The following is a 12,369-nucleotide window of genomic DNA, read 5'->3' on the forward strand; positions in this document are numbered from 1 at the left end:
ATACCTTCAGTTTTAAAGCAGGGGAATTTTAATTTGAATGTTTTCCTGTAAAAGGGACAAAATCAGAGTGAGAGACTTTGATAGCTACATTTTTTTTTAATCCTGATCAAGACAGAACAAATAGTGACCATTATTTAATGGCTATATTCAATCTCTCACATTTTTGATGTCCCATGTTTTTCTTAGAATTATATTTTTCTATGGTTGAAAAGTGTGTGAACCATGATTAACATGTGACACTAAAAAATACGTGTATATATATGATCGATTGATCACTATTTACAGGTGTAATTTTAAAATTAGGGATTTAAATCAGTTTATAAATATATTTTTAAATGATTGATGAATTAAAAGTAATTCAAAATAATATGGTACATTTAAGAGAATTTTATGCAGCATTGTTCAGTGATGATGACATTAACATAAGCATCAATTTGTTCTTACAAGTTGACAAATTGACTCATCATTCAAAAGTATAACAGATTCTGCTATTTTTAATAATTTTACCTGTCGCATTCTTCAATTTAAAAAAAAATTCTAATTTTATACATATACGTATATTTATTATTTTGTAGAGTGATAGACAAGACACATGGGTAAAAAGACAGCGGATGTTACGAGTAACAAATTTCACCGACTTGAATCAAACCAGGGACATTAGGATCACATTGTACAAATCATTTGCACCAGGATAACATGCAGCCTTTTGTCCTCTGTCCTGTGCAGCTCTGATGTACGCCAGTATCTTCGGTAACGTGTCAGCCATTATCCAGAGGTTGTACTCGGGCACGGCCCGCTACCACACCCAGATGCTGCGGGTCAAAGAGTTCATACGTTTCCATCAGATCCCAGGAGGCCTGAAACAGAGGCTGGAGGAGTACTTCCAACACGCCTGGTCCTACACCAACGGCATCGACATGAATGCTGTAAGTCATGACGAAAATCATACACATTAAGGAGGAAAGATCTCTATTTGTGGTTGTGGATAATGGCTGGAAACTGTTTTTTGTTGGACCACAGAAGTTAAGACTATCAAAAAGATTCATTTTCATCTGTATACATAGCTTTTCTCAATATAAGGGGGTGTAGCTCAGTGGTAGAGCATTTGACTGCAGATCAAGAGGTCCCCAGTTCAATTCTGGGTGCCCCCTTCTCCATATTATACTACTCTGAAAATAAAATACACTATCAGACTTCCTCTCAGTTAAGGGGATAGCTTTGGTCTTTATCTGATCAAGATGTCCTTTTGGACAAAGTAACCCTCCTTTCATTTAAATATTGAAATAAGTGTTTCCACTGAGGTTGCTTCATTTGGAGACCCAGTTTTTATGTAGTGCGTCATATGGCTGCTCGGGCTCCTAACAGCACTGGAGCATGACACAGCGAGAGATCAACATTAGCGCCTGTCAATTCAATGTGAGAATAGATAATCAGTTGGAGCAGCTGCCCTTTGTGCCCCACCTGATTCAAACTGACTGATTGCTCTCCTTCTGTTACCCCTCGCCTTCTTTTTCAGTTTTATTCTTCATCTTTCGATCACTAAAGGAAAGTGCATAATAAAGAAAAAATTATCATGGAAACTGATTTGACCTGATGCCCTTTGTGGCCTTGCAGGTTCTAAAGGGTTTCCCTGAGTGTCTGCAGGCTGACATCTGCCTCCATCTGAACCGCAGCTTGCTTCAGAACTGCAAGGCCTTTCGCGGCGCCAACAAGGGCTGCCTGCGCGCTTTGGCCATGCGATTCAAGACCACCCACGCTCCCCCGGGGGACACTCTGGTCCACAGTGGGGACATTCTCACCGCCGTCTACTTCATTTCCAGAGGGTCCATCGAGATCCTCAGGGACGACGTGGTGGTGGCAATACTGGGTGAGCTACAAGGCATGAAGGAGGCCATGCTTACTTTGTCTTTTGTTCCAATGTGTTTGCAAATCTGTGATATTCATAGTCATTAGTAATTACAGTTAAAATCAGCTTGTAATATTTAGAAAATTAAATCTGTAAAAATAACTAGTGTACATAAAAAATATGAAAAGCAGAAAAGGGTGTACATTTTTTAATCTGTGAATCTGAAACCACTAAAATCTGCCGTGTTTTTGCTAAACAACTCAAACTAAAATGACGTCATCCTCTCATCTCTTTCCAACAATCTCCCTCTGCCCTTTTACACTGCACAACAATTCTGTGGTTGTTGTGTTGCCAGAGGTGTTTGGGCACAGCTCCACTTCCATTTCACAGTGGCATTGATCATCAATAGTTCACTCACATCCAAGCTGCATAGGTCATTTTTATTTCAGCTGTGTTTGAGGGCACTATTAATGCACGCTGAGCTGTGGTGCTGTTGAGGGTCTGTGTTTTCTTTTGTTAGTAAAATAATTTAGCGGTGTCTGACTGACTGTGTCAATTACAAATGTTCACCCTTTCCCATAATGTTCCTCTCTTTTTCTTCTGTGGTTTGTCCAGGAAAGAACGACATCTTTGGTGAACCCATCAGTCTCTATGGCAGACCAGGGAAGTCCAGCGCTGACGTCAGAGCTCTGACTTACTGCGACCTGCACAGGATCCTGAGAGATGACCTGCTGGAAGTGCTGGACATGTATCCCGACTTTGCTGACATGTTCTGGAACAACTTGGAGATCACCTTCAACCTGAGAGATGTGAGTTCCACTAGAGGGCAGTGTTAAACGCTATATTGGAATAAACATTATAAAAGCAATTACATTCGTATTATTTGTGTTTTAAGCTTTCGGGAAAAGGTTATAACCAGTTATCTGACTAAGTGTATGACAGAAAGTTTTAAATGGTGCAAATAATTTGTTCACATTAAACATATTTCGCTGAAGTCTCTGTAAGGCCTTCTTTAAAATGTTGTGAGATGAGATGTGTTGTGTGTTTTTGAATTACTGAAGCTGATATGTCTCAGGCAGACAGAATAAACCAGCCAACCCCGAGCAGGGACTCTGAATGTGGCTACCGCCGGACAAGGCATCGGAGAAGCTCCCTGCGGCGCCGAAACCGTCCAGGTGAGTGAGGGGCAGAGTTTAAGAAAGTTAACACATCTGTCGGATGTCTGATCTCTGTATTTTATTTCTGCGGCTGTCCCGTGACTCTGTCTGTACAGACGGGATGGACCGTGAAGACTCTTACCCCGATCAGTCCTGTACAATGGCAAACCACCACCAGAGCACGATGGCAGGAGCCCACTGGGATGACCTCTGCAGCAGCACCAGTATCTGTTCACAGTCTAGTGATGAGGAGATGAAGCCCATGGGACACAGCAAAGGGGAGCTGTACCCCCCTGGAGGTGACACCAGAGACTACCCCCCAGCAGTGGTCAACATCCTGCCTCACAGTGGACCCTCTGCTGAGGTGGGACCGCCCGTAGACCGCGGAGGACCACCGTTCTCAGGTAGAGAATCAACCTACATACGATCCCTTGAACAGTCATGTGTGGAAAGACTGCAGGAGGCTCAAAGGAGCTTTAAATAATTGCAGATGGGCACAAAATTCATTTTCAAATTGCAGTTCAATCTCAGCACTTGACATTCTCACCGCAGGCCATGGTTTTACCAACACACTATCACTGTGTCTTTCTCCACTATAGCAACATCAGATGGCTCCATCCTTCTCCAGATATTTTAGGGACCTCGTGTGTTTTATGAAATGAGAGAAACTAAAAAAGATTTTTTTTTATTAAAAATCATACAGGGATGACATGTAAATTCCATTTAAATGATTAAAATTGAATTTCTTTCCTTTATCTCTTTGAATCATTCATTCATTCATTCGAATTACAATTGTTTTGTAAAGAGAGTATATTAGTGCATTTTACATGTCAACTCCACATCCATTCATTGAAACACTGTGTTTGAGTTTATGTTAATGTCATATATCACCAACCACTTCTTACAGACATAAAGGCAGGAAATAATGGAGACAAACATAAACAGTCTTGTTACGTTGGAAAATGTCCAGACTATCAAATCCAGTAAAGCATTTGGTACAAGACACAACTAAGTTTACTAGAAATAATGAAGTATAAAAAGGATTTTGACTGACAGGTTGCCCTTTCTGTACAGCAGCAGCAGCAGCAGCAGAAGCAGCAGCACCAATTAGCATGTCAGGGTTGTATGGCTACTGGCCGGGCAGCAGACCCTCTGAAGGACAGAGACAGACGTCAGCAGTCAGGGCCAGCTTCCACCCACCGCCGTGCGCTGAAGAACGGCCCAGTGAGCTGGAATCCAGACTGGAGCTGCTGCAATCACAATTAAATCGGTCAGTCAATATTTTGGGTGGAAGTCAAAAGGTATGAGGGGGCACCCGGATTTGAACCAGGGACCTCTTGATCTGCAGTCAAATGCTCTACCACTGAGCTATACCCCCTTTGATGGTATTCACTGGCCACTGTTGAGCTATTCGCTTCTATCAGTGGAGTGTGTTTATCTTCTAGGTGTGTTTGTTTCTGGCTGTTAGTCCCTCCCCTGCTGTGTGTCTGTATCATTTCCCAGCTGGTTGCTTACGTGGTGTGAATTGTCTGACATGCATGTGTATGAGAGAAATGGAGGAAACAGGAGGAGAAAGGAGAGCTACAATATAAGAGAGGTCAAAGGTGACGCTGAAAAATGTAGTAAAAATATCTTCAAAGATGTTTAAATGCACATCCTGTAAACCGCCTGTTTGCTTTTACATGTGCGACAGGGAGGGAGGGACACTGTGGAGAGAGCAACAGAGAAGCCTAGTGGACATTTTTGAAAGAGCAGATTACTCACTGTAAAAATGTAATGTCGCCCTCCATCCTGCATGAAATCAGAAATACAATTTAAACAGTGTGTTTTCTCATCGTGAAGATAAACCCTTTCCTCGGGTCACATTTCACATCTCCCTTCATCTCTGCCAGGCTGGAGACGCGTATGACGGCAGATATCAACGTGATCCTGCAGCTCCTCCAGCGACAGATGGCCCCGGTGCCTCCAGCCTACAGCGCCGTGTCCCCCAGCCCTCACCCAACTCACCCCACCACCCTGTACAGCACAGGGCCACCCACAGTTCACACTGTCCCCCCAATCCAGCCAGTACAGATCGACAGCACTGCCTCACTGCTGCAGGTGCTGAGTTTACACGCATGTCGTTACCACAAGTTGGTTGTAATGCCGATTTTAACTTTTATAAAATGTGTGATTTACATCATTTTGAAAATCAAAATGATGTAAATCAAAATTGTATTAATTGTGTAGATCAAACAGAAATCTGAACACATGTCAGAAAGTTCAGTCCAATCCAAACAATTATAATAACAATAATTCTGACTGTCTATGGTTAATTTTCTCTGACATTTATAGATCAAGGAATAACTTCAATGTCAGAGGAGCATTTTCCTTCTACATTTTTTTTCAATTAGTATCTGAACTTTTCTGTTTTTTACAAATACAGACATGCACCATTGTTATCCGCATCATTTAACAATGATTTAGTGTAAGCATGAATAGGTCTCAAAAGATGCTTCATTTGTATCTAAGACAGTTTTTTTTGTTGTTCAAATTTCATAAAGAATCATTACTGCAATCCTTATAAATAAAAAACTATATATAGAGAATGATCAATTTTACTTGCCAATTTTGTATTTTGTAGAAAGAAAACCATTCTTTTCTGATTTGATGTTTGATTGAGTTGGCAGTAATCACCGCTTTGGAAAGTTTGATGATTAAACCTTTATGACAACCAGGCCGTAATAGCCGCAATTTTCTCATCCAGTTTCTTTATGAAACACAAAGGCCGGAGGGGGGATTCATCAGGTCATTGTGCTGCACCTAGTCCTGTCTGAATTTGTCCATTTTTGTCTTTCCAGAGTCCAGACTCTGACTTTGAGCACAAATCCAAGGACTCCCTGTCGAGTGGGATCCATCTCACTGTGGCCTCTGATGACACCATGTCAATGTCACCGGAGGCGGACCCACCACACCTGCCCAGCATGGACCTGGCCACTCCTCAACTGTCAGGGATCGACAAGCCTCCTGGACTGTTATGTGGCAGCCAGCGCTTCCCCTCCCTCCCTGAGCACCTGGAGACCTCCACCGAGATGCAGGAGATCCAGAGGCACGTCTCTGACCCTGTCTTGCCAGGCAGCTAGAACTCCACCATCACCACCAGCAAAAAAGCCTGGTCCTTTGGACTGGATGGCCACATGATCCCCAGATGGTTACTTCCTTCTACCTTCCTTAAAATCTTCACTGTCCTCTTCAGATGCTGCTGAATAGCGTGGGAAACTTCGCCTCCCCCCTTCAATGAGGTTTCGGAGTGCCTCCTGTTTCTTAGGGACTCAACGCTGCCCTCACAGGCTGCTGTGGTTTTGTGCTCCAGCATCCCTTCACTCGTGAATGAAGAGATTATTCCTGCCCAGCTGGGCCAGGAATTTTATGAAACATGGGTTGAGAGTAAGCACAGGATCATACACAAAAATCAGGCAATCAACTGCATCCTAGGCCGAGGTTTCCTTGAGGAGAGGTGAAATGACAAGGACTCATGTGTTTCACGTGTGAAGAGTTATCGGCTTTCACTTTGTTAAAGAGTTGCACAATTAGATTATAGAAAAAATCATTTATCTTGTACTGAAATTATTTTCATAATATTAGAGATGTGTTAGTAACATTAAGAGCCATACGTAACTATGAGTGTAAAAAACTCCCTGTTGTTTTTAATGTGTTGAAAAAATATCAAAAGGCATAACCACAACTGTCTGTCTCACTGTGAACGATGGTGGCTCACGGCTGTATTAGAAAGAATAACAAACTTCATCTCATGTTTCATGTTCTGACATTTTGACTCAGCAGTTCTTGTTGAGTGTGACATTTGTACTCGAGAGGGTTTCTACAACACACAGTCAAGCAGAGAAACACTCTCACTCAGCTGGTCGATCACGGCTGCTTTGCTCGGTTTCCCCCCGGTTTCTTTTTTCTGTTTCTGCACCGTTCAGCTCAAATGTGTCCGATGTCTTCATGGTGCGGTCACATGGTTTCACAAAGGACCAGCTACTGTACTGGACCGTGATATTTAACACTGCTGAGGGTTCTGTGAATGGTAAATGTCAATCAAGGGCGTCCTTTGTAGAGATGAAGTCACAGTTCCAACCATGAGGTAAATGTAATGCCTTTTTAAGCATTTATAATTCTGTATGTTGTTTCTGGAAGCACAATTTCTGTTATTTATCTTTTTTTTTTTAGATTAAAAACACTGCAGATTTACAACACGAGTCCACATTGCTTTTATTTTCCGAATGTTGACCTGAGTGAAAGTATTTACTCAACACAATACACCAGTTTATGCATTGGCTGATAAAAACTGTCAGGAGCCTTTCACAGACACATCAGTATCAGTGTTTGGCAGTATGTGCAGATATTAAAATGTATTTTAAATCCAGCTATTCCTTTGTGTTCTCCTTAAATGTATTATTTGGCAGTGTCATGGTGACATCACTTAACTACCAAATGAAGAGGAAGATCGATGTGACCTTTTAACCACTTCCAACTTAACAAAATGAAGCCAAACATCAACAGGTTTGTTCCTAAGACATGGAGGAATACAATTTATTAGAGCAAATTCAATAATAAACTTTATGAAAAAAGCTACAACATGAACACTTGGCTTACCAACATCTCAAGTTGATATATTTATATGTATGTACATTTTGCCTTGTAATGGCATGCTACAAGGACATGAACCTTTAATTATTGAAAACAACAAAAGAATAGAGAGGCAGACGTAGTCAGAAAGTTGTTTTTCGCTCTCCTCTCGTTTCACAAAGCACTCTAACACAAAGAAAATGCAGCTTTCCAAGCACAATCTTCTACAAATTAAATGAAGAAGAAGAGGAGGAGGATAATTAGGGAGGTGGGAGACTGAACAACATTGCTCTGGTAGGTTCTCAGTGTTGCTGTACACGGCTGACTCACAGTATCAACAGCCCAACTTAAACACACCATATGATGACAGACACCACCGCAGTGACGATATGAAGCCCCCTCTGGTCATTTTTACAATTTTTAAAAGTTGCACAGGTCACAAGTCGGAGCCTGAATACAATTGTGGAGGGGATACCGGAAAATTTAAATTGCCACAGAGGTTAACAAGACAAAAATATACTGTTCTTTGAATCAACAATAATATGGTATGAGTCCACAATAAAACTACAACATATTCCTTCGTATTCGAGAGGACATCTGCCATCTACAGTAGTTTTTAAATCAACCTTTACAAATCAAACAGATGAAACACACAACATCTAAATCCTTTATGATAATCTCACATCTGGCTGAAATCACACCAAGAAGTATAAAAAGATTGGATTTTCAAAGACAACAGCTCAGAGTTCAATCGTCTTAGCTGCTGTGCTGATGTTGAACACTACCTTGTGAGCAAAATAAATAAGAGCATAAACACATTTAATAGAAGAATGGAGTAAAGACGTGGAAGAAAATGTAAAACAGGTTATTGTGGAGTTGGTGTGTGACACTCCGAACACCTTCAGACAGTTCACTCATGACCTCATCCTCATCTTGAAAGAAGTGGGATAAGGGGGGAAACAAGTCCAAATCTGAAACAAAACGCTCCTTCTTTTCTTCATCTAAGTGTCCGTAGCTTTAGACACGCAGGATCTCCAGGCAGTTGTTGTAGCAGATGGCGATCCAGTCCGGCTGTGTGGAGGCCCACTGCACGTTGTTGATCTCCCCTTCAGCAGTGTAGGCCAGGATGGGATCCTCAATGGCCCGCGGCATCTGCTGGATGTCCCAGATCAGGGCCTGGTGGTCATCAGCTGAGGGAAGAAGAGCATTAGAAGAAAAATATAAGAAACAACACGGCTCCCTCGTTCTTTTCAAAGAGGCTCGTCTGTGGACAAATGTTCAGGCATCTAAATACACTTTAAACTCTTTGCTCCAATTGGATCTCCTGGATGGTATTTTATGTCTCTCTGGTCCAGTATCTGAAGAGACACACCCTCCACCAATGCAGCCTCATGTGGTGTTTAATCAAAGTGCCACTTTAGGCCTAAGTGTCTGCTTACCTGCAGTGCAGATGTGACACGAGGAGTGGGGGGCCCAGGCGATGCCGTTAACACAGGCCCGATGGTTGTTCAGCCGAGCCACTGGTGTGCAAGGCACACGTACGTCCAGGATGACCACCTATGACACACAAATATTAATGATAGATTAGATATAGAGCTGTGGCTTGGAGCTTTTGATTGAACCACATGATCTTCCTTCCATCCCTCTGATAAATGTTGTAAATATTGTTCTTTTGTTGATGTGCTCTATTACAAGCGACATCTATTGCACGTCTGTCCATTCTGGGAGGGGGATCCATCACTTGCAACTCTCTCTGAGGTTTCTGCATTTTTTTCCCCCTGTAAAAGGTTTTTTGTGAGCGTTTCCTCACTTTAGTTGAGGGCTCAGTTCAGAGGATGTGGCACCTTGTACAGATTGTTATGCCCTATGAGGCAAATTGTGAATATGGGTTATACAAATAAAATGTGGTTGTTTGATTGATCTATACATTTTTAAATGTTTGCATGGAATTTCTCTTAGCACCATGTACATATTCATCTATTAAGACTGACTTAGTGGATCTTAAAGATTAATACCACTGGGATTATTTTTCATTTGCCGTATCAGGGTCAAGAATTACAGTAACTTCTAATACCAACTTCAAAGCCAACATCAACAACAACTCCTTGCAGTGCGCAGAAAAAGGAAAATCTGAGCATCAACAATTCCTCGACAATTGGGAAACCTATCAAAAACAGAAGTAATACTCTATTCCAACATTATTTTCTATGCAATAAGTAATTGCATATATTTCTGTATGAATGTCAACACATTATCTCATTGATAAATAAAGCTGTTTTTCAATCGTTACAGAAAACTGACCTCCATGCCGTCCATGGCCATCGTGGCCAGGTAGTTGGGGTCCTGCTTGTTCCAGCACAGGCGGAGAAGCGGGTGGTGCTGGGGGTCTTCATAGATGATGGTGCTGTGTTCCAGGTGTCGGAGGTCAAACATGCGGACGGACCCGTCAGCTCCCACAGAGGCAAACATGTCTCTGCCGCCTCCTGCACGGCTGAACGCAATGTCATACACCTGAAAACACATAGAAACACATTAAAGTAAATGTTCTTTCGGGCTGTGAGCACAACCCCACTTCATTTTGCAGTGCAGACACAAACACACCTCTTTGTCATGAGCGATCAGCTGAGTCTTCACATGCCCAGAGACCAGGTTAACTCGCCCGAGCACCTGACCGGTCTCCAGCCCCCAGATGGTGCAGGTGGTGTCAATGCTGGAAGTGCCTGCAGGTTGAACCAACACCTTAGAAACTCAAACTTCATCCGTGAAGGATTAAGCTCTAGCTTTCCAACTATACATCACTACAGAGGATTTCTTACCCAGCAGATTGGGATCAACTTCATTCCAGTCGAAAGAGGTGAGGGGCGCACAGAAGTCTGAGTTCTTGTTGTTGTTCAGCAAACATTCAAGACGCGTTTCTGTGTCGCTGACCTGAAAGACGGATGCAAAGGAATTTATCTGGGACCAATGTCAAGTCAATATGACCATTTCACAACAACTATCTGGCCAAGCTGACGCAGTACACAAACTAACAACAACATGGTTACTTCTGGATATGATTGATAACTGACAGATATGTCTTGAAAAAGGGGCTTTAAAAATCTCTCCTCCCATTCTATGTCTCTTGAAACTGTTGTCCACAGGGACACACAAGACGCTTTAGAATAAGGCTAAGAATATTCCAAATTTGATCAAAAACAAGTCTATACAACACATTTGTTGGAGATTATTTCTAGCAGCAGATATTTCTCATATGAGTATTTCCAGCAGCCAAATGGTTATAAAAGAACGTGTGAGGCAGTGTGCTTAAAATAGCTTTTGTCAAACAGTTGCTGTGGACTGCACAGCTTTGAATGACTTCAACAAAACAGACAATGCTTGTTGGGGTTGTCTGCCACGTGTTTGGTTTGATCTTTCTGTGGGATTTGATGAACATGAGAGAAATGATCCACATACCCTCCAGATGCGCAGGTAGTCTCCACTGGTGGCCAACAGGTCCGGGTAAACCCCCTTGGTGTCGGGTATCCACATGATCTTGGTGGTGGGGTACGGGTGGTCAAAGGTGTTCCTGCAGACAAACTCTGAGCTCTCCTCCTCCAGACCCACCAGCTGAACCTGTGCAGGAGCAAACACACAACCACCAGTTTCAACACGAGTCCAATGAATTTTCACTAAGCTACGAGGACTGGAAATGAAATTTCCTGTGAATTACGTTGTTACGGGTCAGTTCAACTAAAGACACAAACTAGGCCCGATGCATATTTACACATGGGTACTTATGTGTTAGCGTGGAGTGAGAACAAAACTGGGATTTTACGCGTAAGTGCTGCGCAGGATGGCTAGCATTAGCATTAGCTCGCCAACGCTTCCATCGTTAGCCTCGGCTAATAAATGGCCACATCCACACCACACTACGCACCTTGTTGTTGTATTCCTCCACAAAGCTCCCGAGTGCCAGTCGAAAGCGTTTGTCGGGCCGGACGCTCCAGTTCATCGCATACACCGTCCATGGCGCCTCGTATTTGTAGATTTCTTTTCTTTTACCGTGGAGCGACATCCCCCCGAACTGCAGCTAGCACGCTAGCGTTAGCTAACTATGAAATAAGTGCTCTTCTGCGCAGACTATGAGCCTCTACTGCAACTGACACGAACAGATTCCAGCCTGCGGGGTGAAGAGGAGCATTTAATCAAGCGAATGTTGTTCCGGAGGAAGATTTCTCACCACTTCACCCAACAAAGAGTTGCATTGCTTCGTTGTGCTCTCAATAACTGTCAAGTTGAACCAAACACAAGAGACTTCCGGTTTCGGGGTTTCTTTCTTTTTCTTTTTCTTTTTATAAAATCGCCAAATTTCCCCCAAAACTTAGGTCTTTCTTTTACAATGTAGTCTAAAAAAATCTGATTATATAAATAAACAGATAATGAATGTGTTATTATATGTGTTATTATATGACATTTGTAAGAATAATATTCGAATCATATTATACTATACTTTAAATACTTTTATTCATTTATGTATTTGTTTATTTATGTACTTATTTATATAATCATTTATTATTAGATTGTTTGCCATCTCAATTTGATTTGAAACCTATACAAGTTCCTTAATTTGTTACGGTCCTATTCTTTGTTATATTGTCAGTAAGTAGTGTCACGTGTCCTAGATGTCTGTTTGAACGGGACTATTATATTACGTTCATTATAATATGTACAGTATAATTTATAATAATTTACATTGGTCACAACTGGGTTTTAAAT

At 42.0% G+C, this 12,369-nt stretch overlaps 2 protein-coding genes and 2 non-coding genes across 8 annotated transcripts in view; 2 read left to right on the forward strand and 2 right to left on the reverse strand.

Moving 5' to 3' along the window:
* kcnh6a (potassium voltage-gated channel, subfamily H (eag-related), member 6a) overlaps positions 1-7,411 on the forward strand; it is a 30,267-nt gene extending 22,856 nt beyond the window's left edge. For 2 of the 5 annotated variants that reach the window (XM_047344032.1, XM_047344027.1), the window contains 8 exons: positions 727-926; positions 1,615-1,867; positions 2,462-2,655; positions 2,922-3,021; positions 3,120-3,407; positions 4,078-4,273; positions 4,896-5,103; positions 5,844-7,411. In XM_047344032.1, coding sequence (XP_047199988.1) covers positions 727-926; positions 1,615-1,867; positions 2,462-2,655; positions 2,922-3,021; positions 3,120-3,407; positions 4,078-4,273; positions 4,896-5,103; positions 5,844-6,125 — 1,721 coding nt within the window. In that variant the 3' untranslated portion in view covers positions 6,126-7,411. The remainder of the gene's footprint in view (positions 1-726; positions 927-1,614; positions 1,868-2,461; positions 2,656-2,921; positions 3,022-3,119; positions 3,408-4,077; positions 4,274-4,895; positions 5,104-5,843) is intronic. The other 3 variants (XM_047344028.1, XM_047344029.1, XM_047344031.1) reach the window with 3 other exon arrangements.
* Positions 1,080-1,151, forward strand: trnac-gca. The gene has a single exon. It is a non-coding gene; the product is annotated as a tRNA-Cys (tRNA).
* Positions 4,310-4,381, reverse strand: trnac-gca. The gene has a single exon. It is a non-coding gene; the product is annotated as a tRNA-Cys (tRNA).
* A 138-nt stretch (positions 7,412-7,549) lies between the features above and the next one.
* dcaf7 (ddb1 and cul4 associated factor 7) lies at positions 7,550-11,917 on the reverse strand. The gene is made up of 7 exons (XM_035181527.1): positions 11,531-11,917; positions 11,068-11,226; positions 10,431-10,542; positions 10,216-10,334; positions 9,916-10,125; positions 9,054-9,171; positions 7,550-8,804 (listed from the first exon to the last, which is right to left on the reverse strand). Exons 1-7 carry the CDS (start codon positions 11,666-11,668, stop codon positions 8,632-8,634), a joined length of 1,029 nt encoding a protein of 342 aa, XP_035037418.1. The 5' UTR covers positions 11,669-11,917; the 3' UTR covers positions 7,550-8,631.
* Between the last annotated feature and the right edge of the window lie 452 nt (positions 11,918-12,369).

Source organism: Hippoglossus stenolepis, chromosome 16 (assembly GCF_022539355.2).
Source record: "Hippoglossus stenolepis isolate QCI-W04-F060 chromosome 16, HSTE1.2, whole genome shotgun sequence".
Lineage (NCBI taxonomy): Eukaryota > Metazoa > Chordata > Actinopteri > Pleuronectiformes > Pleuronectidae > Hippoglossus > Hippoglossus stenolepis.